This window comes from Chironomus tepperi, unplaced genomic scaffold (genome assembly GCF_022539635.2).
Source record: "Chironomus tepperi strain 1889 unplaced genomic scaffold, CSIRO-AGI_Ctep_v1 contig_13, whole genome shotgun sequence".
In the NCBI taxonomy this organism is placed as follows: domain Eukaryota; kingdom Metazoa; phylum Arthropoda; class Insecta; order Diptera; family Chironomidae; genus Chironomus; species Chironomus tepperi.
This window is the reverse complement of record NW_027226135.1, coordinates 1,248,194-1,275,166: the sequence shown is the minus strand read 5'-3', so window position 1 is coordinate 1,275,166 and position 26,973 is coordinate 1,248,194. Positions and strand designations below refer to the sequence as shown.

The window sequence follows — 26,973 nt, the reverse complement described above, 5'->3', positions numbered from 1 at the left end:
CACACAAAAAAAAATATTCTCAGCACAAAAAAAGCTAGAAAGAAATTTTTTTTGCACAAATAGAAAGACAAAAAAAAATTATTTTGTGTGGCCAATATTTACCTTAGTAGGCCAAAAAATAAAGTCACAACATTCCATTAGAATTAAGACTTGTTCTCATCATGCCAAATAGAATAATTAAGCGATATCGTCGCGATCGAACTGAAATTTCATGTTTTTTAAAATACTCAATTTTTAGTGTCAATGTTGTTTGTTGGGTAAGTGAAGCTATAATTGAAGGTAAACAGCAAATATGACTGATTTGATGACTTTTTACAGATATTTGGATTATGCATATTATCGATAGGCGTTTGGGCATTAAATGAGAAAAATGTTTTTAGCAATATTTCGTCCAAAATCTTTTTACAAGATCCAGCATTCTTTGGAATTATCTTTGGGTCAATTGCTTTTGTTATTGGTGAGTTGGATGCTGTTCTGGTGACTAATAAGAGTCTGAATTATGAGCAAAATTGGAATTTGAGTCAAAATAGACAACAAAGGATTGAAATTTTGTTTTATTTCATTTTAGGCTTTACGGGATGTGTCGGATCGCTGCGTGAAAATACTTTCCTATTATCTTTGGTAAGTTTGAGATGATTGTGACTCATTGGGTGTTAGGAATGGCTCATTAGTCAATATTAGTGACTCACTAAGTCCTCAAAATGGACCCCAAATTCAATATTCTGATGAATTAAGCTTATTGTTGTCTAAGATTTGATTCTGTGGCTTTTGGATGTTCTGTATTCAGACTTGAGTTAATTTAAGTGACTTTCTAGCTAGGATGGTTTGACCATGAATCCTCGATCTCTTAAATACTCCCCTGAACATCCCTACTGGATAGTAATGACTCATGTATGATGCATGGCATAGGGTATGGAACAGAGAATGTTATGGGGTAGATTATGGCATGGGATATGGATTCAGGAATGTCATGGAGTATGGAATAGGTCAGGACATGCAGTATGGCATAGTTCATGGCAAGGAGTAGCCCCAATTGAGCCCCAAATTCAGAAATTACGTCATATTCTAGTAAATTAGGCTTTATGTTGCTTTAGACTTGACTGTGTAGCTTTTGTAGCTTCTTGATGTTCTGTATTTAGGCCTATGTCAATCTAAATGATTTTATAATTCAGGAGGTCTTGACCTCGAACCCTCTACCAACCAAATACTCTCTTGAATACCTCCGAGGTATATGAAACCCAAAAATTCATGTTTTTAGATTCTTTTTCTCGAAAACTTCAAGAAAATTGAAGAATTTTATCAAAAAATCGGAAAATCGGGTTAACCCCTGATTTCTACTCATCCCTTGCACATGCTCCTATTCCTAAATTACCCCAGACACCATCAAACCCTTCACCACAACCCCACACATCTAATTATCAACAATTATTACTCATTTCAGTACACATGGTTCCTAATAATTCTCCTCATAGCTGAAATCTTCCTCGGTGTTCTCGTTTTTATACTAAAAGATAAAGGATGGATTAAAAGTCAAGCAACAAATGGCCTTAAAGGCTTCATAATGCATTACAGGGAAGATCCCGATCAACAAAATCTCATCGATTGGCTCCAGTCGTCGTGGGAGTGTTGCGGCATTGACGGTCCATCCGATTGGGATCAAAATTTATATTTTAATTGTACGTCAAGTATATTGGGATCACGTGAAGCATGTGGCGTACCATTTTCATGCTGTAAAACAAATACTAATGATATCATCACGAATAAGGTGAGAATTGAGGAAGAATTGATGAATTGATGGATAATTTTGAGTTTATTTGTAGCAATGCGGATATGATGTGAGGAAAGAAGGATTTGTAAGTTGAAATTTAGGGCTTAGTGATGAGATTATGTGGATTAATGAGGAAAACCTATCAAAAATTACTAATTTTTCTGAATTTTCTTACTAAAAATTCCTAAAATTATGGACACTTTTGGTAAAATTGTGACAAAATTTGAGATTTTTTCCAACTTTTTTCATGCAAAATTGACGAATTTTGAGTCAAAAATTGCAAAAAAAAAATTCACAAAAATTCCCGAAAAAATCACAAAAATCTCCAAAAAATTCCCAAAAATTCCTAAAAATTCCCAAAAATTCCCAAAAATTCCCAAAAAAAATCACAAAAGTTCCCAAAAAAATCCCAAAAATTCCCTAAAAATTCCCAAAAAATTCCCAAAAAAATTACAAAAATCCCCAAAACTCCCAATAACCCCAAAATTCCCAAAAATTCCCAAAAATTCTTAAAAAATTTTCCAAAAATTCCCAAAAAATTCCCAAAAATTCCCAAAAAATTCTCAAAAATTCCAAAAATTCCCAAAAAATCACAAAAATTCTCAAAAATCCTCAAAAAATTCCCTCAAAATTCACAATTTCCAAGTGTCCATCCCTTGACCCTCTTTAACTCTCTAAATTCTTACTTTAATTAACACAATCTATCCAACTTTAGTATATTGAACGTTACATCTATGAGAAAGGCTGTCTTAAAGCTGGTGAAAGTCTATTTGAGGAAAATATCTTCTATGTTGTGCTGGTATCAATATTGATCATGATAACAAAGGTTGGGTGAACAGATGATCTTTTTTGATTCTGTTGGTTGCTTAATTTGTTGATGGATAATTTGGAGCACTTTTGCATGTAAATTTTTTGATTTATTTAGAACTTTATTTTTGAGGTTTCAATGACTTTTTTGAAGGGAATTCTATTGCCATGAAGCACTAAACTGAACTATGAACCATGTAGCATAGTGACGAAAATTTAGGATCAATCCCTTGATCTGAAACGTTCCCATGACATGAAAATTGCATGAATTCTATGTGGATTAATGGTTCATGATGAATCAGTGGAATTCAGACTGCATCAAATTTTGGAGTTGATTTGGAGTCTTTTAAGTCAGACTTCAGATTCCTGGCAATTCTCTTGCCATCATAATGAAATTCTACCTTAAAAATATAGACCGACCTTAATGGATGGTTTAAGCTACAGCATGTCACCCTAACAGTCAAAATCATGCTATCAAAGTACAGAAAGACATAAGAAACCGTCATGACGGCCTCTTTGCCTGTTAGGGTGAGAGTCTTACTGACCTAAACCCAAATTCTCGATCAATCAATCCATTCATGCTGCTCAAAACAGCATGATTCATCAAATATCCCAAAAAAAAGTCATTGAAATCTTCCAACAATTTTAATTTCCATCCACAATTATTTCATAATTTATTTACAAAACTCCCAAAAAACACAGAACCTTGAAGTGTCTAAAATCGTTTACGAGAAAGGCTGCATACAAACTGGCGAGGAACTGATGGAGGAAAATTTGATTATGATTTCTACAATTTTTATTTTAATCTTGTTTTTCCAGGTGAATTTTTGATTTTATTTTTTGTTGATTTTTATTTTGTATCATTCGAGCATGGATTATTGATGATTTGGAATGTTAAGCTTTGGATGTTGAGGCAGGGTCGTGTCCAGATGGTGATATTGACCCCAAAGCCCCCAGTACATCTGAATACACCCCTTGTCTATCTCAACCTCATTTTAGACCTAAAATTCACTAACATTTCTCCACTTACTTCCATCTAGATCCTTGGCATCGTTTTCTCACAAAATCTAAGACAAGACATTCTTGCTCAAAAAGCTAAGTGGAAATGACAATTGATTTCTACAGAGCCTGTTGCCGTCTAGATATAATAAGTTTTACAAGATATGTTATTTTCTACACAACTGCCGTCAAATATTCTTACTTAAACAAAAATGATAATCTTTTTTGAGCTGAAGATTGAATGTTTTGATGAACTGGTTGGTGTGTCTTTTGTACCGACGACCGAAGACTGTAGACTGAAAATGACTAAAGACGAATTAAGACGACCGAAGACGTCCAAAGAACGAAAACCGATGATCGAAAAGACTGAGGACAACCGAACACGACCGAAGATGGCTGAAATTGATAAAAGACGATCGGATACTACTAGTGACGACCAGAGACGATCGATAACGATTAAAAACGACCGATGATGACCGAAAATGACCGTAATCGACCAAAGGCAACCGAAGAAGAACGAAGACAACCGTAGACGATCGAAGACGACCATTAACGACTATAGACGACTAAAGACGATTGAATGATCGAAGACGAGGACCGAAGACGACCGAAAACGACCAAAAACAACCTAAAGACAACCAGAGAAGACCGAGCATGGCCGATGACGACCGAACACATCCGAAAACGATCAAAGACTACCAAAAACAAGCAAAGAAAATTAAAGACGACAAATGACGACCGAAGACAACCGAAGTCGAAGTAGGACGATTCAAGACGACCGAAGACTACCCAAAGACGACTGAATATGACCGAAAACAAGCTAAGACGACCTAACACGACAAAACAAGACTTAAGACAATCGAAGATGACCAATGGTGACCAAAGACAACCAAATATGACTGAAAACGACTAAGACAATCGCAAACGTCTGAAAACGACCTAAGACGGCCAGTAACTTACGAAAAAATGACAAAGGACGATCGAGGGTGACCGAAGACTGCCAAAGTCGACCGAGGACAACCGATCAAGAACGATCAGATCAGACCTAAGACAACGGAAAACGACTAAGGAGGACAGAAGACTGAAGACAACCGAACTTGAACGAAGAAGAACGAAGACATGACCGAAGACGATCGAACCTGACCGAAGACATCAACAGCTCTCAAAACAATCTCATTTCTTCATTTCAACAAAAAGAAGATTAAGGAAGGAAGTAAAACATAAGACGATAATACTTAAAAAAATTCAAAAAAAAAAGCTGTATTTTAAATATTTAACAAGAAATACTTTATTGTGCTATTTTTAAGTACTTTAACGACAAAGAATTTTGCCCAAAAAAAAAAATTTAGACACATTTTTTTAAATTGAAAAAAATTTTAAATGGACTGAATAAATAAAAAAAAAATTTAATACTTACATGCCGCTCCGCTCATGCCAATAAGCAAAGTAAATGAAAAATTAAGTCCACATGGCAAAAAACTTTGTTGCTAATCTGTGATTAACATATAAAAAGTCATATCAAAAAAATATAATTATTATTAACAAATTTAACTTTTTTTTGGTGAAAAAAATACATGAAAAACGATGATAATAATTGTGTGTAACGCTTACAAGACAAATATGATGATGAAACTTAGTATTAATGAAAAAAAGATTTAAAAAAAACATTTAACTTTTATTCCTTTATATGAAGAAAAACTAAAAAAAAATAACTTTGGAAATGGAAAAGTAACAGAATAAAAAATGAGATGTTAATGTAAATGTAAGATTTATTCAGTAAGTGAACATAAAAAAATAAAAATTATGTCATTAAAAACTAATAAAAAATGTGCATTTTCTATTTGAGATTGTTGACTTAATAAAGTGGTGGACAACCTGTGTGACGAAGCTTAACAACAAAGAGTGACAGTCAAGCAGAGTTGGCTCGACTCCAATATGGAAGCGCTTCCACTGAAGCTCATCCTCACTCCGTCCAAAGTCGTGCCAACTTTGGGTCAATTGCCCACCACTGAAATGCTGTTAAACAACAGCGAGAAATCGGTACTTTTTAGAGCATCCCACTACCTCTTTGTAACGACCCGGGTTTATCCTGTCTAGTTGGATTTTCGGATGCTTTTTTGCTGTTCTAGTCCAACTAATCGGTTTGGAGTGATTTCGCGACACACAAATTGTGGCTAGGTACCATGTTGTATTAATATACCCTGGGTCATGATTTCAACTTTTGTTTTAATTGAGTGCAACTCATTTTGGCTTGATCACCGTTGTTGGTCTAAACTTGATCACAAAATTCAGATTTTGTACTTTTATGTTTGGAAATGTCAGGGATCATTCCTTTGGAGTCAGACTTCAGCACACTTAACTGAAAGGTTCAGAATTGATCAAAAATGTCGAAAATGATCAAAATCAGAGTTCACAAATCCAATGTGTCTGTTTCTACATGAATACAAAATCCTGCAATCTGATTAAAATTGAAAGATCGGCATTTAGGTTTCTTAGTGTAGCTAGAAACCAACCTTCATGTACCTCCTCTTGATAAAAGCTCCTGCTTCATATGGTAGTCAAAATTCAAATTAATCCATCCAAGCCTTTTCGTAGATTCCAAACAAAATTAAAGTCAAGACTGTTGACCACCAACGAGTCAATCCTAATGAAGTCAGAAGACAAAGTAAACTTTCTTTCATCAACTGTTTATTATTGTCCATCGTGACTTACTCCTAATTTAAGTTAATTTAGAATCGTCACGACAATTTCTTGTAAATTTTGCTGAAAAACTTTCTAAGCTGAATTAGTTTTTCCGGATCGTTCAGAGTCTTTTGGTCTAAAACATTGCAATATTTTAGTTTTTTTTTTAAATTATTTCAAAGAAAATTAGGAAAATCATGAAAATTTTGATTTTTTGGATATTGAGTGTTACGTTGATCTATTGTAGAGAAATTTCTGTGAAAACCATTGAGACTAGAATTGCTTTTGAGGATTTTAAGGTGAGTTTGGCCCTAAGGTCGTTTATTTCATATGGCAGGTAACTTAAAGGGCATAAGCTGTCCTCTAAAATATGTTACAAGAAAGGAGGATGGAAAGGGGAAATGAGTGGTAAGAGGTTGGGTAGTTTTGGTCTTTTGATGATATTATCAGGACAGTATGACACTTGGTATGTCAACTGAGACAGTGGTAAACAACCTTTATTGTGTACAATTGCGCAGCACAAATTATCAAGTTGCCAGGTGCCATTTTGCTGAGCTAAGAGGTCAGTGTCATGGTCACAGTTGAACTGTACGGCCAACGATGTATTAAATATGTAACTTATAGGTCAACAACTTCTATGTTGTAATAGTTTAAGCATTCCTTTATCAATTACCGAGTTTTGTGTTTTGAAAGTTGTACAAATAGAAATGCAATTGTGAAGTAATTAAGTTTACAAAATGTAAAATTAAATTTACTAGTGTTTAGTTTTCATTTTTTTATTATTACTATCGAAATGCCGACTAGAAATAGAATTATTTATTTAGAATGTATGAAGTGCATAGCCTTATGAGCTTTGGTCGGTTTCTTAAACTATCTGAGATATCCTAACCTACCCTATCCAGGATATACTACCCTACCTTCAAGGTAGGCTAAAGAGCTTTAGTGATTCCTTAGTCCTAGGATACCAAGGATACAGTGGAGTAGGACAACCTAGGTTATCTCGAGTGGTTTAATAGTCCGACCACTCCCGGAATGACTCTGAGTTGATGCTATATTCGGTCTAAATCCGACACCATGCCAGAGTCATACCGGCCGGATGCCAACTTTTGTATTAATTAACCGACTCAATACTATTCAAATAACCTTCAATAATTCAATCTAAATCAATAAATTGTTCATAATCCTGAACTATTTTTACAATTTTCGTCGCCATTAATCCACACTTAATTCGTCTTAAATTTTAAATTTTAAAGAACAATATTGTGAACAATTTGTGACAAATGTTTTTGACTAAATTGTATATTTGAATACCACGTATTCGATGGCACTTGAAATTCATGTCTGTATTATGAACATCAGCTAAATAAATTAAAAAAATAATTTTTTTGCCTCGTGTTTCAATTTTACAGAATTGAAATTTTCCACAAAAGAAAAACTTTTTCAATCTTTCAAGAAAATTAAAGGATTTTAATGAAATTTTGTAGAGATTGGAAGGGTTTTATGGGTTTTTATTGAGATTAGTTTTTAAATGGAATGAATTTTTTAATGAATTTTACAATTTTTTGAAGCAGTTGCAAGATTTATTGCTAGATAGGCTTAGATGAGGGCTATACATGCTAGTAGAGCATCTCCTGTTGTATGGATGATATGGAACCCATAATTTATCTCGAAAACCCCAATTTTGTTGAGCAATTTTATCTAAATTGCAGGATTTAAAGGGGTCAAAACACACAAAGGATAGTCGAATTCTCATTGTTGACACGCTCTTACTCTAAGCCATACATTCCTTAGAGTAGAGGCAAGGGGGTAGGTGCATACCGAGAAAGGATGTTCCAAGTCTATGTACCAAAGTGTTAGTAGGTGTATGTGGTGTAGGGGCAGAGGTAGGACTAAGTGAAGGGTTAAATATGAGAGGAGGAGGAAAGATCAGGATAAAGGAATACATACAGGGTAATGTGCTAAGGGTCTGTATAGGAGTAGACATAAAAATAGGTATATTGGGTAAGTGTAGGATGAGGGAGGATTAGGTTAGTATAAGGGAGGGTAAAGGATAGATGTACCAAATGGGTTTAGGATAGATGCAGGGTTAGGTTAAGAGGAAAGTAAGGGGGAATACACGATTAGGCTTAGGTAGTAAAGTAGGTATATAGAACCAAGAAACCGACCCCTAGTCCAGGTCACTTAAAACTAATTTCTAATACACCAGAGTTAGCAGTACTAAAGTGGAGGCATCCACTGAAGTCAACTAAGACTCAATGGAGTCCATGGAGCCCCATAAACTTAATGGAATCCAGACTATAAAGTACCTGCCAAACTCTGAATAAACATTCCTCAATAAAATTGACAACCTTTCTTTCAGATAAAAAACAATCTAACGTACAACTCAACCCGAGATGAATATCAAGCATTCCTTAACTTTAAAGAGACATACAACTTCATCGACACATGCAATTCTGAATTTAATGAAGGAAATTCAACATTTAAATGTGAAATTAATAAATTTGCTGATGAATCTGATGCATTTTTTGCTGATCAACTTAATGACTTATTAGAAGAAGAGTTTAGCATGCGTGATGATGAAGAGTATCCAGTTGTGCCTGAATGTCAATTAGATTATTTAAATTATTCAGCTATTGGATATCCTAGTACGATTAAGAATCAGGTGAGGTCATCAAAATTGTCAATTTTATGGTCAAAATCTAGAAAAATTCTCAATTTCAGGGACGCTGTGGCGCATGCTGGGCATTTGCGGCATCCGGCGTATGTGAAGCTGCTCTGTACAGGAAGACCAAAAAGCTCTACAAATTCTCCGAGCAGCAAATGGTCGACTGTACACAAAATGATGATTTTAACAATTTTGGATGTCGTGGTGGAAGGATATCAGCTGGAATGCAGTACCTGCAGGCTGTTGGAGCTATGAATGAGTCTGAATATCAGCCATATTCACAAAGTGACAATAAGTCATGCTTACAGTCCGATGAGAAGGTTGTTGTCAAGATCAAGTCATTTTCGAGACTTTTGAAAGTTGATGAAGAATATTTGAAGAATTTACTATGTGAGGTTGGGCCTGTAACGGTGGCTGTTGATGGATCATCGAGAGGATTTCAATTTTATAGCTCGGGAATCTTTAATGATCCAACATGCAGGAACATTATCAATCATGCTATGGTAATGTATTTTGTTAATTTTAGGAGACTTTACGCTCTTCTACGCTCTTCTGCGCTCTTCTACGCTCTTCATCATCCTTCTACGCTCTTTTACGCTCTTCTACGCTTTTGTCCGCTCCACTCTTCAATCAGCTCTGCTCATCTCTTTGTTCAGCTCCGCTCATCTCTTTGCTCAGCTCTGCTCATCTCTTTGCTCAGCTCCGCTCATCTCTTTGCTCAGCTCCGCTCATCTCTTTGCTCAGCTCCGCTCATCTCTTTGCTCAGCTCCGCTCATTTCTTCGCTCAGCTCCGCTCATCTCTTTGCTCAGCTCCGCTCATCTCTTTGCTCAGCTACGCTCATCTCTTTGCTCAGCTCCGCTCATCTCTTTGCTCAGCTCCGCTCATTTCTTCGCTCAGTTCCGCTCATCTCTTCGCTCAGTTCCGCTCATCTCTTTGCTCAACTCCGCTCATCTATTCTTCTCAGCTCCGCTCATCTCTTTTCTCAACTCTGCTCATCTCTTTGTTCAGCTCAGCTCATTTCTTCGCTCAGCTCAGCTCATCTCTTCGCTCAGCTCCGCTCATCTCTTCGTTTAGCTCCGCTCATCTCTTCGCTCAGCTCCGCTCATCTCTTGGCTCAGCTCCGATCCTTTCTTTGTTCAGCTCCGCTCATTTCTTCCTAAGCTCCGCTCATCTATGCTCTTCTATGTTCCTCTACGCTCTTCTCTGCTCTTCTACGCTTCTTTACGCTCTTCTACGCTCTTTTACGCTTTTCTACGCTCTTCTACGCTCATCTACGCTCATATTCCTTCTCTCTTTTCGCTTCCCTGTGCTGTCCAACCTAAAAACCGCACAGAATTTTTCATGGCATTTCCAAAACTTCCAGGTGTATATGGGTATATCTCAACATTTTTTGGAAATTGCATGATCTTTTGTGCATTTTTGATCAAATTCTGCCGTGGATCAAAGGATGCCCATCACTGGCTCGTAGATGATAGCATAGAGTTCAACTAGGAGTACATCCCATAGTCTAACCTGGTTCAGTTATTGTCTAATATTCATGACTTAGGCACATACGTAAGGAACAAACACTTCTAGTATCATCAAGGACACTAAAGTGTGCATCAAAATAATTTAAATTTATCAACAATATTCCTTAAATCGATCAACAACTTGAATTTATTGCGAAGTTTATCTGCCTTTGTGTTTTTATTGTTTTCCGAAAACACTTGAATTGACACAAACTGAACAAATTTTTAAAAACAATTTTTATATTTTTGTCATTGAATTGTGAAATAATTTTTTTTTATTGAATTTTTTAGCTTCTTGTTGGCTTTGGAACGGATGAAGCTTTTGGTAAATACTGGATTTTAAAGAACTCTTATGGAAAGCGATGGGGTGAATATGGATACATGAGACTGGCTCGAGGATTTGGAAATTTATGTGGAATTCTTGAACAAGTTTTTATTTGTAATGTTTAAGAAATTTGAATAAAAATTTGGAATTTTTTGGGGATTTTTTTTTTTTGGGTTTGAATTTAGGATTTGTGGTATTTTTAGAAACTTCCAGGTGTATATGGGTCTGCACATAGGTTGCACAGCACTGCTTTAGCTACTTGCACATCATAGTCATGAGCTTGGACCCAAACAGGACCGGACCAGCACACGGAATTCGGTTCATGATGTTTCCTGAAACTTCCAGGTGTACAAGGGTCTGCACATAGGTTACTCAGCACTGCTTTAGCTACTTCAATACCATGGTGATGCTGCATCACAAATGTTGCTGCCCAACACTGCCTTAGTTACTTGCAAGCCTCAATCCTAACCGTACGGATCATGGCATTTTCACAAACTTCCAGGTGTATACGGGTATGTCTCATAATTCATAGATTGCCCTCCACTGCCTTAACTACTTGCACACCTTGGTGGTAAGTCTAAACCTGAACCGCACATGAAACACGGATCATGGAATTTCTATTGTAGATGATATGGTTGAACTTCCAGGTGTATATGGGTCTACATATAGGTTTCCCAGCAGTGTCGTATGATATTAGTAGAACTTCCAGGTGTTCATGGCACTTCCAGGTGTAAACGGGTATGACGCAAAACTCATAGTTTGCCCGAAACTGCCTTAGCTGCTTGCAAACCTTGGTGTATGGCCTTGGTTTTCGGCATTTTCACAAATTTCCTGGTGTAAACAGGTATGACCAATCACACATTTTGCTGCCTACCGCTGCCTTAGTTAATTGCACAGCTTAATGGCAAGGTTGGACCTGAACCACTCATGGAATATGGTTCCTGGATTTTGACAAACTTCCAGGTGTATATGGGTATGCCGCAAAACACAGATTGTCCTTAATTTTACCTTAATTTGACTAACATGCGCTAATATTTATGAAAATTTGGTCAACATCCAAGTTCAATAAATAAAACAATAAAAATCATTGAAAAAAATAGGAATTTAATTTAATTAATTTTTAAGAATTTCAGTGTTAATTTTATTAATATTTTTTTCATTACTTTGATACAATTGACATTCTTTTTTTATAAATAAAAATAGAGCAAAACGTTTTGTGACAAAGTCATGCACTGATTAGTTAAGACAACAGCTTTTATTGTTCGATATTAATATTAAAAATACCTTAAAAAGTCGTGATTTCATGCTTATCAAGTCCTTCAAATGGATTGATTTAGGTGTATATAAAACTAAAATTTATCGAATATTTTGAATTATTTAAATCAGTTAATCGTTAAAGGATAGACCTGTGTTGAGCTTTGTTGTTAACTTTGTTGATTTTTGTGACTTTTTTTGACTTTTTGACTTAAAATTGTAATTTAAAAATGGAATTAAATAAGTTTGTTTATGTTTGCTTCTTGGTTGTTGTGTCAAGTAAGGATTAATACCTAAATTTACCAAAAAATATCCAAAACTAACCTAAAATATTTCGAACCTAACCTAAAAAAAATTCAAACCTAACCTAAAAATTCTCAAAACAATCCCAAAATACCCAAAAATTAACCAAAAAAAAATTTCAAACCTAACCTAAAAAAAATTCAAACCTAACCTAAAAATACTCAAACCTAACCTAAAAAAAATTCAAACCTAACCTGAAAATTCTCAAAACAATCCCAAAATTTCCCAAAAACGAACCTAAAAAAATCCAAACCTAACCTAAAATAATTCAAAACCTAACCTAAAAAATTCAAACCTAGCCTTAAAAAATTCAAACCTAACCTAAAAATTCTCAAAACAATCCCAAAATTCCTAAAAACTAACCTAAAAAATTCAAACCTAACCTAAAATTCCCCAAAATTCATTAACCAAATTTCCTAACCTAAAAAAAATTCAAACCTAACCTAAAATACTCAAACCTAACCTAAAAATTCTCAAAACAGTCCCAAAATACCCCAAAACTGACCTTAAAAAAATTCAAACCTAACCTAAAAATTCTCAAAACAGTCCCAAAATTCCTAAAAACTGACCTTAAAAAAATTCAAACCTAACCTAAAAAAATTCAAACCTAACCTCAAAATTCTCAAAAATCCCCCAAAGAAACCCCAAAATTAACTAACCAATTTCCCATTCCAGTTCTCGTCACAACATCAAGTGCCGGCGGTGACAAATGTCAAGTACTAACTGTCGCAACCAATCCAGATAGCACCGATCTTCCTGTATGTCAGTTATGCTTGAAGGGTATCACAAGAGTGCCATGTAGATGTCCACCAAATACATCCAAATTCATGTCATTTGATCGTCCTTATTGGTATTGTTGTTCGACGACTAATTAAATATCAGCTTAATTGAGTAATGGAAGTGGATTTGAATAGTGCAAGGGGGTTGGTTGATTTGGAATTTGGATTTAGAGGAAGTCGGATTAAGAAGAGATCGGAATAATCAGGAGGTCGGATTAGTCGGAAATCGGATTAGTTAGGGTTTGGATTAGTCGAAAACTGGATTAATGGAAGTTTTGATTAGTCAGGAAGTAGATCAACTGAAGACTGGATTAACCGAAGATCGGATTAACCAGAAACCGGATTAGTCATCAACCGGATTAATCGAAAATCAGATTGGTCTCTAGATTATTCAAAAATCAGATTAATTGGACGACGGATTAGTCAAAAATAGGATTAACTAGAGACCAAATTGATCAGAATCCGGATTAACCGTAGTCCGACCAGGTCGGATTAATTGGATCAACCAGATTATTACCAAATTTTGGATCAATTAACCTTCTTGTGCTATTCGTGGTTCACTTATTAAAATTACAAAAAATAACGACCTTTTTATCAAAAAATGAAAATTGAAACTCTCGGAATTTTATTGTTTAAAATGGACTTTACCCCTACACCCCACCCCACCCCATCCCCATCCCTCTGTCAAATATAAATTGTTTTGTTAAAAATAAACTTCATATTTTTATAATTTATAATCAAAAAAATGTGTTTGAAATTTATGGTTTGTCCATTCGTCCTGCAAATTGTGGGAATTTGGCTTGGATGTCTGGATAGCCATAGATGGCGACGGCAATAGCTCCAACAATGCAGACAGCAACAAATGCGAAAAATTTCATTTTAGATTCAAATTCAAATTTAAAACTGAGCAATTTTGAGTCTATCCTTCAACTTTTATACAATTTAAGTCCATCAAGTCAGCATCTACGTCGCAGCTAAATTTTCACTAGTTCCAAGGTGACAATGACACTGTTGGATATGACAAAAAACACATTTTCAGCTGTTTTAAGCTCATTTCATCCAATTTTCATCTTTTAAGGCACAGCATTTTAATCTACGTGTCGACATTTTCAGTCATCGAGCCATGAAGCTTCTTTTAATCATTTTAATTGCCATTTTTGGGTCAATTTGTGGACAAAATTCAAAAATTTTAGACATTTTGATGTCAACAAATGAGAAAATGACAGCACCAAGAAGTCCAAAGTTGATTCACTATTTTCCATTTTTGGCATTTACATCACCACGTGCAGCAACAACAGCTTATCAATATGGAAATTTAATGGCTGGAAATGATAATAAAATTTAATTTAATTCTGATTTTTTTATTGTTTTTTGAGGTATTTTTGATAATAAAATTTATTATTTTGTGAAATTTCAATTTTAGTTGGATTTTGTTTGTAATTCAGCAGCTAGTGACATGCTCAGTCTCTCTCAGTCTCTCTCAGACTCTCTTAGTCTCTCTCAGTCTCTCTCAGTCTCTCTCAGTCTCTCTCAGTCTCTCTCAGTCTCTCTCAGTCTCTCTCAGTCTCTCTCAGTCTCTCTCAGTCTCTCTCAGTCTCTCTCAGTCTCTCTCTCTCTCTCTCTCTCTCTCTCTCTCTCTCTCTCTCTCTCTCTCTTTCTCTCGCTGAGATCTCTCAGCTACTCTTACGTTTGGCAACTAAGGATTGTTTAACGACTAAAGGCTCCGTGCCTGGATAGTTGATTACCAATACCGACCGTAAAATCATGAGTTCGAGACTCGGCAGGCTTATTCCGTGAGTCAACCTTAATGTCCCCTAATCAATTTTGGACCTCACCAAATCTTGATCCTCAATGATCCGAACTCATCCCAACCAGATCTTGACTGGATATCCTCAATGATCCGAGTTCATTCTAGTTCAGACTAATCCACAATGATCCAAATACCTTAAACCACACCAATGCACATTGCCTACCCATTCCCATCATCACATCCATAATGATCATTAAAAACACATGTTAGTCACTAACACATACAGCTTCAACTTCCAATTTCCAACTTAAATGACAAAATTCAATTCAGTTTCATTTGAGACTCTGCCAAAGAGAGCTGCAGCATGTGAGGAACTTCAAATTCTTCCTTATTGCTTACGTGACCATCAACGTGCAGCTGAATATTTTTGGTATAAAAAATCATTGAGGAAGCAACATCCATCCAGTCACAATGATTTTAATGGCTTAATATATAAGATCATTTAGTTAGCAAGTAGAAGTAGCGAGAAGGAATTCCATCCAATGGACATGAAAGTTACAACCAATGAAATTTGAGCGAATAATACTTTAAGGACCTGTTGTTTAAACTGAGCATTTTGTAAATTTATAAAGCATTAATAAAAATATTTTTTTGATTCTAAAGATTTTGAATAAAATAAAAAAAATATTCAAAAAAGCCAAAAATTGGAGCTTTTAATTTATTAGCTGTGGATGCTTACTTACTATAATGGATGAATAGATCAGATGTGGTCCATTGCTTCTCTTAGATGGTGGGTGAAGCTAGCTTGCTGTTCATGAGACTTAATTTTGGTCAGAGCTAGAAGTCAACACGAATTTGTATGGAGTCGAGTCAATTTGAGTCGACTTCTCCATACAAAATCCAAGTTGACATCAAGAACTGGTTTAGGTGCTTTGAACAATTAAATGCTGTCTATACGTATCGTTCTAAACCCAGTCTATAATGCGCTTCTTAGAGTTTTCCAGCTTCAATTTGACTAAAAGATATTAATTTATCGGTCAATTAAGCTCCTCTTGAGTTTTTTGGACGTATTCGACCAAGCTCCCTTAGTATGAATATTGAAATAACTCAATTTACAGTTTTTTATCAATCTACGTCTATGTACTCATGTGGACAAAAATACATTATAACTAGATATCAACTGGGCAATGTCTTGCCATCAACTAGTGATTAAATAATGTTGTCCACATGAGGCACAATCACATATACAATTTTCAATAAGCATTGCGTGATGCTTTCAGGTCCGATCTATCAATATGCCACTCGTATGGTAATCCAAACTAATTGATCGAGGTTAGCTTCAAGTTTATGGCCCGTTTCTTAATTCATTGTCTAACTTTGTTTTGATCTTGTAAATTTGAGGATTCTACGAATTGCTTACTTATTTCGTTGATCGTACAGATCATTTGTTAGAATACCCAATGCAAATCTGTGTCTGTTGATAGGCTTCCTTCGACGAGTTATTTGGTCGACGAGTCCGGAAGGTTTTCGGGATTTGGGACGGGACTGTCCCAAAATTTCCCGGTCGCGGTATCGAGAAAGAGTCCAATGTTTAGTTGAAAGTAAGCTGATAGAGACCTTAGATGGCCTTCCTAAGACCGCTTTTACCATAGGTACCATAGGCCCTAGAAATTCTGTCAATCTTAAAGCATACTCTTTGCTAATAAAGGATACAGTTACTCAATATACTGCGGTTTGATCAATTGGCATGTACATGACCAGCTCATAATAAACAATCGTTCTATCTTAGAATGATATCAGTCCACTTGAAAGACCTGATATACCTAAAACACACAAGTTGGTCGAAAATCCGTCACCAGGTAGGTGTAATTCTGGCTTGATGTCATGCCAGGGTCTCGTATTCCCCGATGCCAAGCTAAGAATAAACCGAATTCGACAATCCAAATTAAAAGCAAAACATATTTTTGGTCATAAAAAGTATTTCAAAGATGCTCAATTACTTTATTCATCATTTTTACTATCAATTATTGCTCAAATTACAATTTTTATCATTTTCTTTTCTTTTATTTCATTTTTAATGGAAAAATATGGAAAATAAATTGAATGGATTTAATTAAACTTTTTTTCATCTCTCAAAGCTTGTTGATGTTCTTGAAAATCTGTAAAAAATCATCAAAAAATCAGCATAAATTCAAAAAAATTGCCATCCAGCCATACCATGTTGTCTATGTTGGTCTTCGTCTTCTGACTATTGGTCTTTTACCACCTGGACCACCTGGACGTTTACCAGCCTGAAGCTTTCGTCTTTTTGGACCACCTGCTTGTCCACCTTTGCCTGCTTGAAGCCTCTTTTTACCTTTTTTGACCAAAGCGCGTCCTCTTGGACCAACAGGTCCACCTGCATTCTTACCAGCCGCAACCTTTACACCAGCAGCAACAGCTGCTGTCTCGGGTACGGGACTGCTGTATGCAATAGCAACCAAAACGGTAACAATAAGAAATAGTAAAAGATATCTCATTTTGACGTGTTGTATTGATCAGGTCTAAGTCGATACTGATGTTGATTCCGTTGCTCCTTTAAGTTGAGTGTGATGTGCTATAAAAAAAATTATATGGATATGGATATAAAGTTTTTTTTTTTGGAGATTATTTGTGTGTTTTAGTTTAAATGTCTGGAAAAAATTTTTTTTTGTTTCTTTTTTGTTTTTGGAGAGAATGAGGTTGAAGATGTGTGCGGCTGCTGTGAGGTGTTATTGATGAGTTGGATCTTGTTGGGTTTCGTGTGAATCATTTTGTTTTTTCAAGTGATGGAAATGTTATTTTGTGGCTTGGACGGAGCACACTTTAGGTGCTTGACTTGTGATTTTAGGACTTTTAGGTTAGGTGCAAATTGGAATGATTTTGATGACTTTTACTTATTTCAATGATTTTGATCTCTAAATTGGGTTATTTGAGATTCTGTGGACCATCTGGATAGCTACAGTGATGTATTCAGTTTCAGGGTCAATACTCTCCTACCTTTTTTGGCATAATACCTTCATTTACTAGTATTTTGCTCTCTGGGCTCCTGAAGACCTGCCAAACCCGGTGCCAGAGAGCTGGTGTTAAATTTGCAGCGTTTTTTTATGTTTTTTGTCAATAAAGACCATTTATTCCCATCATCGTCTAATTATATGACAGTATTCAGTTGGCAGGTCTCTGAGATTTAAATTCCAAAATCATACTTTAATGATTCGATTTTCTTGATTCCAACCTTCCAAATTGTATTTCTGTCAAATCTGAATGATGTAGGATTAATTAATTCAAAGTCTTTAGCCCAGATTTGGCTAACTTGATGATGATAATTCTACTGCTAAAACAAGAATACGGTGTGAAATTTCTACAATTTGATTTACGGACTCAATTGAACTCAAACGTCTGATCTAAATGAAGTTTGATTCCCGGAGTTTGCTAATTCTGCTTTGTTCACTGTTTGCAAGATTGTGCTTCACAAATTGAGTTGAAATGTTCGAAACACGCTCAATGGTGTTCTGGGTTTGGTACAAATTACATCTGGTTACAAAGTTACATCACTTGATTTTGTAGGAAAACTAAGGGTATGTATTTTTTGGTAATAAATTTTACTTTATTTAAGGTTAATAATTGGAAAATATATTTTTATCATACACGTAATAAGAACCAGCACCTATTTTGGTATATTATTAGAATATGAACTGATCGTCAGCAATTTTTGTAAAAATTATTAAAATTTACAAATTTCAAGATTTTTTATCCAAAAATCCTAATTTTCCTCTCAAAAAACCCATTTAATTTCCTCAAAAAATTCAAATTTTCTTCAATAATTTCCCAATTTTCCCAAAAATTCAACTTTTTTCACTTCCTCAAAACTCAATGTTTGGTAATTTGAAATTCACTCTTGAATGTACTTTTGCCCTTAAAAAAGGAAATTAAAAAAAAATAAAATTTAAAATTCAAGACTTTATTACACCATCGGAACTTACATTATCATGTTGAATTTCAACCTCAGTTCGTATAGCTCCGCCTCTTGCCAAGTTAAATATATGCTTGTATTTATTCAAATCAATTTTTTTCGATCCATCTTCACAGTTGTCAACCTAAATTAGTGTGGGAGATGTAATAAGGTATTACATGTTAGTAATAAGCTGCTGTTTGTGAGTTGAGGTTGTAAAAATTTAGTTTTGGAGCTTTTTTGGTGTTATTTTATGGATTTTTGTAATTATTTTGGGGTAAATTGTCGGGATTAAAGGCCTTAGAAGACGATTTTGGTGGATTAAGGCTGTTCAGAGCCATTCTGAGCCTCTGAAGATGTTCAAGGTTCAGGGGTAGAGGGGGATTGGTCGTCAACACACCCTGCCTCTGTCCCCACTTTTTGGAATAAATTGCTATGATTTTTTGAGTCAAAATTCTCAATTTCATCCAATTTTTTCCAAAAAAAGGGTTAAGGAGGTAGTCTGACCAACAACCGGAAACTATGCTTTCTTGTTGTAAGGACCGAGACCAGGAAAGTTCCAGAAAAGTCCCTGTTCCGCTTCTGTTCCGACTCTGTTCCGACTCTGTTCCGACTCTGTTCCGACTCGGTTCCGACTCAGTTCCGACTCAGTTCCGACTCGGTTCCGACTCGGTTCCGACTCTGTTCCGACTCGGTTCCGACTCGGTTCCGACTCTGTTCCGACTCTGTTCCGACTCTGTTCCGACTCGGTTCCGACTCGGTTCCGACTCTGTTCCGACTCGGTTCCGACTCTGTTCCGACTCTGTTCCGACTCTGTTCCGACTCTGTTCCGACTCTGTTCCGACTCTGTTCCGACTCTGTTCCGACTCTGTTCCGACTCTGTTCCGACTCTGTTCCGTCTCGAGTCCATGGGATTTTGGAAAAGCATACCGGCTTATCCTCAATTTGAGTAACCCCCTGAACAACATAAACATACAAATTAGATTCCCAATCATACCTTACTGACTGGACAATTTTCTGGCAATCCAAACATTTTAATCATTTCCTTATATTCTGGCTGAGCATCTTCCAATTTTTCACATCCATCAAAGTCAGATTTGTAGATTGATCTGTAATATTATTGAATTTTATTACTAAATGTGGCTTAATTAAGGATGTGGAACTGAAAAATTAGATTTTTGTCATATTTTTTGTTCATTTTTTGAATATTTTGACAGTTTTTCGATTATTTTTTGAACATTCTTCACTATTTTCGATCAGTTCCACAACCTTGACCATAATATTGCCACTAAAGGCTCTTGATGCCGAGACTGAGACTTCCCGGCTAGTAGGTCTCAGTCTCCAGAAGTTGTCGAGACTGAGACTTCAAGAAACCTTAATTGACACCAATTTCCCTTCCTTTTATACTGCAATACTCACAAATTATTCTTAAAAACCTCAACATGAACTTGTGCTGTATTAAATCCTGCAGTTCTTCCACAAGCTGTTGGAATTATGAAGCAATCCTTTGTTAATTTTGCAGTTGAATTGTCAAAGATCTTGATGACACTGTTGCTGTCGGCATTTTGTATGTAACTCACTTTCATCTTGTGTCCTTGCTGGATGTGATGAAAATTGTGATTTAGTCAATTAAATTTGATAAAATTTCTGAAGATCATGTCCAAAAGAGCTTGATTGACTGCTTTTAGGTACAGTAGTGGTCTTTCTGTACCATAAAAGCAAGCTCTTTGTCTTCTAGGGTTAGTAGACATTAGATTGACTAATAACAGCTTGTTCTACTCGGTACTTAATTTGTACAATCTACTAACTATGTATTATGGTACCTAAAGTATCAAATATAAACTTACACATGCAAGCCCAACTTGTACCCAAACCAAGCAAATCAATATTTCTGCAATTACTCTCATGATGCTTCTTTTGGAACTGTTCAATGCGTTTTGAAGCTTCAACCGCAAATGAATTTTTGAAAATTCAATTCCAATTGTCATCACATTAATAAAGCTGCTAATTGGATCATTAATTAATCTTTTTGATCAATGATTAGCTGTAACATTGATTTTAAAAAACAAGCACATATGCGTCATGTACATGAAATGTGACATGTCACGTGTGACCATGACGATAATGTTAAATTACCTTGAGTCACAAATCTGGAAACTTCAGAATAAAATCATATCTGTTCCTAAAATTTTCCGATTTTTAATGCAATTTTTCTTAAGTTTCTAGACCTAAATCGGTCTGGATTGATGTGAACTGGTCTGAACAGTCGAAATTTGGTTCTTTACTCGAACCAGGTTGGCGTGAATTTGGCATGGTACCCGGATTTAAACTGAATCTAGAACCAAGTCAGATTTACGCTGACCTGGAGTCTATTTCCCCGATGGTGGCTCAGTATGGTATAGTAAGTTGTAGATACACCACTAGGGCAGTGCATGGTACATCTGGTATGCCAAGAGGGATGACCTGTACCGTACGAATGACGCAACAATGGTGACTGTATAGAAATAGGGCTTGGATTGTCCAATTTTTAAAATATTTTTTTTGTTGAACCTGTTTTGGAACTAAAGTGTTGTTTTTAAAGATTCTATCTTAATTACAAAATAAATGGACAATCCATTCAAAAGTTATAGCCATTTTTGTGCTTGTCCGGAGGGATTACCTGTACCATACGAATGATGCAACAATGGTGATAGTATAGAAATAGAGCTATGTGGCTAGATTCTTGATCAAATAATCACGAAAACATTTGTGCTATTTGGGATAAAAGCTGTATGGCAGCTTTAAAGCTTCTTTTTTAAACTTTAAAGCCGTTATAATTATTTATGGAATTACTCAAACTTTTTAGTTCCACAAATTGAACTCTTTAAGGATCTTGTGTAGACTAGGACCAATTTGGGAGACATTTAAGAGTCCGGACTGCAAAAAGGCGCTTCTACATTAGCAACAGTTCAACCTAAGGTAACACATCCCATCATATAGTCACCCAACATCCACAAAAAGCCCTGTCACAAAGCTCAATACCATTTTTTTTCATCATCATTAAGCTTGTTTATCTGCATCAACAATAATTCAAACTTGATACAAATACACAACAACGTGATCGACATTCATACCAAAAAAGCTAGATTATCAGCCCAATAATTAAAAGTGATGATTTTTACACTTGAAAGTATTAAATTTGTTTATTTATAGAAGCCATTTATCAAATTAAAAATATCCGGTCTACAAAAAATGGACATCAAAAAATTTAGTGATTGTTATTGATCCATGTCAAGAAGCTTGTGACACGAGCAAAACCATTAGGGAATGTACCAACACATCCAGCAGCAGCACCGAATGATACAACACCAATTTGAATTGGTCCACCGCCAGCACGTGGAACGGTAAGTGGACCGCCTGAATCACCATTGCATGATCCTTGTCCGTGTGTTGTGCTGATACAGATGACGGATGCAACAATGACTGATGTACCGAAAACTTGTGCGCATGCAGCATTTGTGATAACTGGAGCTGTTCCAACACGGAGTACGGCTGATGTAGCACCGGTGTTTGTGACACGTCCCCATCCTGAGACTGTTGCGGTTTCACCGACAAACAATTCACTGGCGAAGGCAGTTGGAAGACGTGTTGGTTGAACGGCTGAGTTGTGTGTCCAGAGGGTTGGGACGAGCAAGATTGCAATATCGTTATTCAAGTTGCTTGGATTGTAGTTGGCATGGATACGGTAGTTGGCTGATGTGACTGTACGACGTTGTTGATTTGGTTCAACAATATTTCTGTTGTGGGCACCAGCAATGACCAATGTTGATGAGGATCCAATTGGACAATGAGCAGCTGAGAGAGCAGCATTGTTGCTCAAGACTGAACCACCGCAGAGAGCAGTACCTCCAGTGACTGAGATGTGAAGTGCGACTTGCCATGGGATGCTATTTGGTGATGCTTCCTGTCCACCAACAATTCTACGATCACGTACATTTGGTGATGTATATGCCTTTGGGAAATCACGACCTTCCCAGAAACCGGGCATATCCTCAATTGGGAGGATTGTTGATGCATCAAATGGTGCATATTCTGGTCCATCGTAGTTTTCTGCGGCAAATGCGCCAACAGCGAAAAGTGCAAGAATTAAGAATTTCATCGCAGCTGCTTTGTAGTTCCAAAAAGTAATCACAAAATACTGTTAAAATGAACTGCAAACTCTCAACCTTTTATACTCTTTCTCCTTATGTCTTATCGTGAATGTAATTTTGTATGGGTGGACTTATAAGGTAATACATTGCTAAATTCTGACTGTTGATATCAATAATTTCGCAATTATTTTGTTGATAAAGAATTGCTGACATTTACAATTTAGAATATTTCTTGATTAATCAGTCTCTTTTGGGGGGTCTTAAGATGATGAACTACTTACTTACTTCGCTGGCCGTACAGATCAACTGTGATCCATAGCCTCCCTCAGATGTCGCCTAAAGTTGGTTCTATCTAAGATGCTGAACTGTTGTAAATTGTTTAATATGCAATATGTGAACTGATGAAGTTTAAAATTGATTTTGGTAAGAATTTCTATCAAATTGATGATGCTTAGAATGCACAGATGATGAAGAACTGAAGAACTGCATCAAATTGGGCATAGAATTGACATCAAGTGCTAGGAATGGTCACGTGTCATTTGTTAGGAGTAGGGATCGCCAAAGGACCTCAAACCGAATAACATTAATTGGTTAATCGATCAACTATCAGATCCCAGGCTGACTTGACTGTCAGTTTCCATTCGTTTAAAATCAGATCAAGGATGTGATCTAGCATAAAGCTTGACAATATTGCAGGGTATTTTTGGAGTTCTAATGTGTCTGTAATGTGAATAGCTTATTTGAACGAGTGCACGAGGCTCGACTTCTATTGATAACGGTAAGTCTAAAGAATGCTATTCAAATGATTCTATATAAATTGAATGGAATTGCTTAAAGTTCATGAGGCAAGATCCTTCATAACCAGTTTGGCGTCGTTTTTTTATTACGTAACGCTTAAGTGAAGCTAAATTGAGATTTAGTTACTTAACGTGGGAAGGAGTTAGATAGCGAATTAAAGTAAACAGACTTCGATGACAGGACGTGATATTAGAAGACCTATTGAAGCCAAGCGGAAGCTCCAGTAAGTAACGTCTTAAAGTCACACTTTGTAGATAAGTACAAAAGGTCAGGTGGACCACCAACTAACTCACTGATCAAGCCGATCAGCGAAAAAAGAATGTAAGAATGCTTTAATGATTTTTCGCATTACGTAATAACTGAAAAGTCCAATAATGAACTATAGAAATTAATATTATTAGATAGATAGAATAAAGATTAGGGCCCGTCGATGACGAAAAGGAACTGCGATCTACGATCTGTTGTACCATCCCTGAATGTTATATTAATATTTAACAGACATAGAGTATCCATAGACTTAGATAAGCATTTTTTCTTCTAGAATGTCAAATCAAGTTAAAATCAGAAAAAAAATCTCAATTGCTTGTTATCGCAAAACTAGATTAATTGGTTAATTTATGCTTTATTGGGAAAAACCAGTATCGATAGACTTGTTATGATTTTTAATAGATTCTGTAAGAAATTGGGTGAGATTTAGAGAAAGTCATTTAATTGAGGGCATAACCTATATACCCGAAATTGGCTAATCTATCAAAAATCTGGGTCATTTTGAGTCGATGTTATTCTGACTAGATGCTGAGTTTTGTTTAAAGCTTTTACCATGTCAGAGTCATGCCTGGTAGAGACCGGATTTTATATCGATCAATCTCCTTATGCTGTTCATGTAAGCATGTCATCTCTAATTCAGAATTTGACCATTTCTACAAGGATCAGTCCAGTTCTGTTTGCATTTTATTGATTTCATTGTACATGTAGGGTTCAGAGATTGTCGGTTGATGAATGGGTTGTCACTGTTCAGGCAGAATTGTTCCTATCGAGGACATATCCCGACACAGAGCTCGGTCACCAGCAGTTCATTTAATGATAACAAGGAACTCCACGTTCAGGCATGATCTTCGTCTCAGACTTTGGCTTCCCCTGTTCCTCAAAGTCACTACATAGAGGTACATGTCCTTGATAGATTAGACTAAGATGCGTACACACTTGCTTCATTTCCTGCCTGAGCAGATCAATTGTGATCCTGATGTCTATTAGATGATACCTCAAGCTAGTCCTATCCCTGACTAAGCCATAACAATTGCCAACGAGTTCCTCGACCTTCCATGAGTTCTTTAATTTCAGACACATACTTAAGATACTCTAGTCTAGTCGACTATTGTCAAATATATCAAATAACTCTGACTCACTTAATACATGAACTAAAATTATCTACAGCTTAATAACTAAACCTAATTCAATTAAAAAACAACAATTTATTCCTATATACCAATTCTATGTGCAGAAAATACACAATCAAAATAGTATCAAATGAGGAAACTTGATAACGTCCCCCAATGATACATAAAAGACTATGGACACGAAATAACACGAATAACATTTAGTGATCCTATAAATAGTGTGACATTTAGTTAGGAAGACTAACAGTAATTTTGTGACACACAGTAAAATCACAATCAGCTGCCGTAAAAAGATGAAATTCTTAATTCTTGCACTTTTCGCTGTTGGCGCATTTGCCGCAGAAAACTACGATGGACCAGAATATGCACCATTTGATGCATCAACAATCCTCCCAATTGAAGACATGCCCGGTTTCTGGGAAGGTCGTGACTTGCCAAAGGCATACACAACAACAAATGTACGTGACCGTAGAATCGTTGGTGGACAAGAAGCCGTTCCAAACAGCATTCCATGGCAAGTCGCACTTCACATCTCAGTCACTGGAGGTACTGCTCTCTGCGGTGGTTCAGTCTTGAGCACAAACGCTGCCCTTACAGCTGCCCATTGTCCAATTGGATCTGCAAGTACAACAGTCATTGCTGGTGCCCACAACAGAAACATCATTGAACCAAATCAACAACGTCGTGTCGTTACATCAGCTAACTACCGCATCCATGCCAACTACAACCCAAGCAACTTGAATAACGATATTGCAATCTTGCTCGTCCCAACTGTCTGGACCCACAATGCTGCCGTTCAACCAACCCGTCTCCCAACTGCCTTCGCCAGTGAATTGTTCGTCGGTGAAACCGCCACAGTCTCAGGATGGGGACGTGTCACCAACACCGGAGCTACATCAGCTGTCCTCCGTGTCACAACAGTTCCAGTCATCACCAATGCTGCATGCGCACAAGTTTTCGGTACATCAGTCGTCGTTGCCTCAGTCATCTGTGTCAGCACAACACACGGTTCAGGATCATGCAATGGTGATTCAGGTGGTGTCCTCTCAGTCCCACGTGCTGGTGACTCACGTCCAATCCAAATTGGTGTTGTCTCATTCGGTGCCGCTGCTGGATGTGCCGGTACATGGCCAGCTGGTTTCGCTCGTGTCACATCATTCTTGACATGGATCAACAACAACCATTAAATTTGATGACAATTGGAACTGAGGAAATTGTTAAATATTTTTTTGGTTTTCATTTAAATAAATTAAATTTGTAATTAAAAATATTTGATGTTTTGTGATTTATTTGGGGCTGATGATTAGGGAGGTTGACTTGATGCTGACCCCCTCCTCTTGTGCTGTTAAGTCGGTTAAGTGGCATCATGCCGGCGTGACTCTGAATTGGTTCAAGATTCGGGTTAAATCATCGGCATCAGGCTGGCATGTCTTTGGCATCATGTTAGCCAAGCTGACTCTCGGGTGTGATCATGTTGACTCTCGGGTGTGACTCTCGGGTGTGACTCTCGGGTGTGACTCTCGGGTGACTTTCGGGTGACTTTCGGGTGACTTTCGGGTGACTTTCGGGTGACTTTCGGGTGACTTTCGGGTGACTTTCGGGTGACTTTCGGGTGACTTTCGGGTGACTTTCGGGTGACTTTCGTGTGACTTTCGTGTGACTTTCGGGTGATGACTACTTTCTCTGGGTGACTTCCTAGCCCGATGGTCATCCTGACTTGACTATCCAACACCATGACAGAGCCACGTCAGCCTTGTGCCAGATTGTAGATCAATTACCCGACTTGATAGCACAATAAGGAAGGGTATTCTTGGGTAATCCCTCAAAATTCCTCAAA

At 36.6% G+C, this 26,973-nt stretch overlaps 4 protein-coding genes across 6 annotated transcripts; 3 read left to right on the top strand and 1 right to left on the bottom strand.

Annotated features, from left to right (window-relative positions):
• The first annotated feature begins 32 nt into the window (after positions 1-32).
• LOC139090813 (tetraspanin-5-like) lies at positions 33-4,593 on the top strand. 3 transcript variants are annotated; one of them, XR_011544462.1, is made up of 7 exons: positions 33-257; positions 319-457; positions 569-621; positions 1,442-1,765; positions 1,821-1,853; positions 2,484-2,671; positions 3,278-3,394. XR_011544462.1 is itself a non-coding variant. In XM_070640644.1 (7 exons), exons 1-7 carry the CDS (start codon positions 162-164, stop codon positions 3,682-3,684), a joined length of 831 nt encoding a protein of 276 aa, XP_070496745.1. In that variant the 5' UTR covers positions 33-161; the 3' UTR covers positions 3,685-4,593. The 3 variants fall into 3 exon arrangements, 2 of the variants coding, with proteins under 2 accessions (XP_070496745.1, XP_070496754.1); XM_070640644.1 differs by lacking the exon at positions 2,484-2,671 and adding an exon at positions 3,616-4,593; XM_070640653.1 differs by lacking the exon at positions 3,278-3,394 and adding an exon at positions 3,616-4,593 and having other exon boundaries at positions 2,484-2,594.
• A 2,119-nt stretch (positions 4,594-6,712) lies between these two features.
• LOC139089893 (procathepsin L-like) lies at positions 6,713-9,441 on the top strand. Its single transcript, XM_070639535.1, has 4 exons — positions 6,713-6,742; positions 8,616-8,918; positions 8,978-9,325; positions 9,403-9,441. The coding sequence occupies exons 1-4, from the start codon at positions 6,713-6,715 to the stop codon at positions 9,439-9,441; spliced, it is 720 nt and encodes a 239-aa protein (XP_070495636.1).
• Positions 9,442-21,965: 12,524 nt separating this feature from the next.
• On the bottom strand, positions 21,966-23,000 carry LOC139090759 (brachyurin-like). Its single transcript, XM_070640578.1, has one exon. It carries the CDS (start codon positions 22,947-22,949, stop codon positions 22,059-22,061), a length of 891 nt encoding a protein of 296 aa, XP_070496679.1. The 5' UTR covers positions 22,950-23,000; the 3' UTR covers positions 21,966-22,058.
• Positions 23,001-23,236: 236 nt separating this feature from the next.
• On the top strand, positions 23,237-26,406 carry LOC139090754 (brachyurin-like). Its single transcript, XM_070640563.1, has 2 exons — positions 23,237-23,364; positions 25,241-26,406. Exon 2 carries the CDS (start codon positions 25,430-25,432, stop codon positions 26,321-26,323), a length of 894 nt encoding a protein of 297 aa, XP_070496664.1. The 5' UTR covers positions 23,237-23,364; positions 25,241-25,429; the 3' UTR covers positions 26,324-26,406.
• Positions 26,407-26,973: the final 567 nt, after the last annotated feature.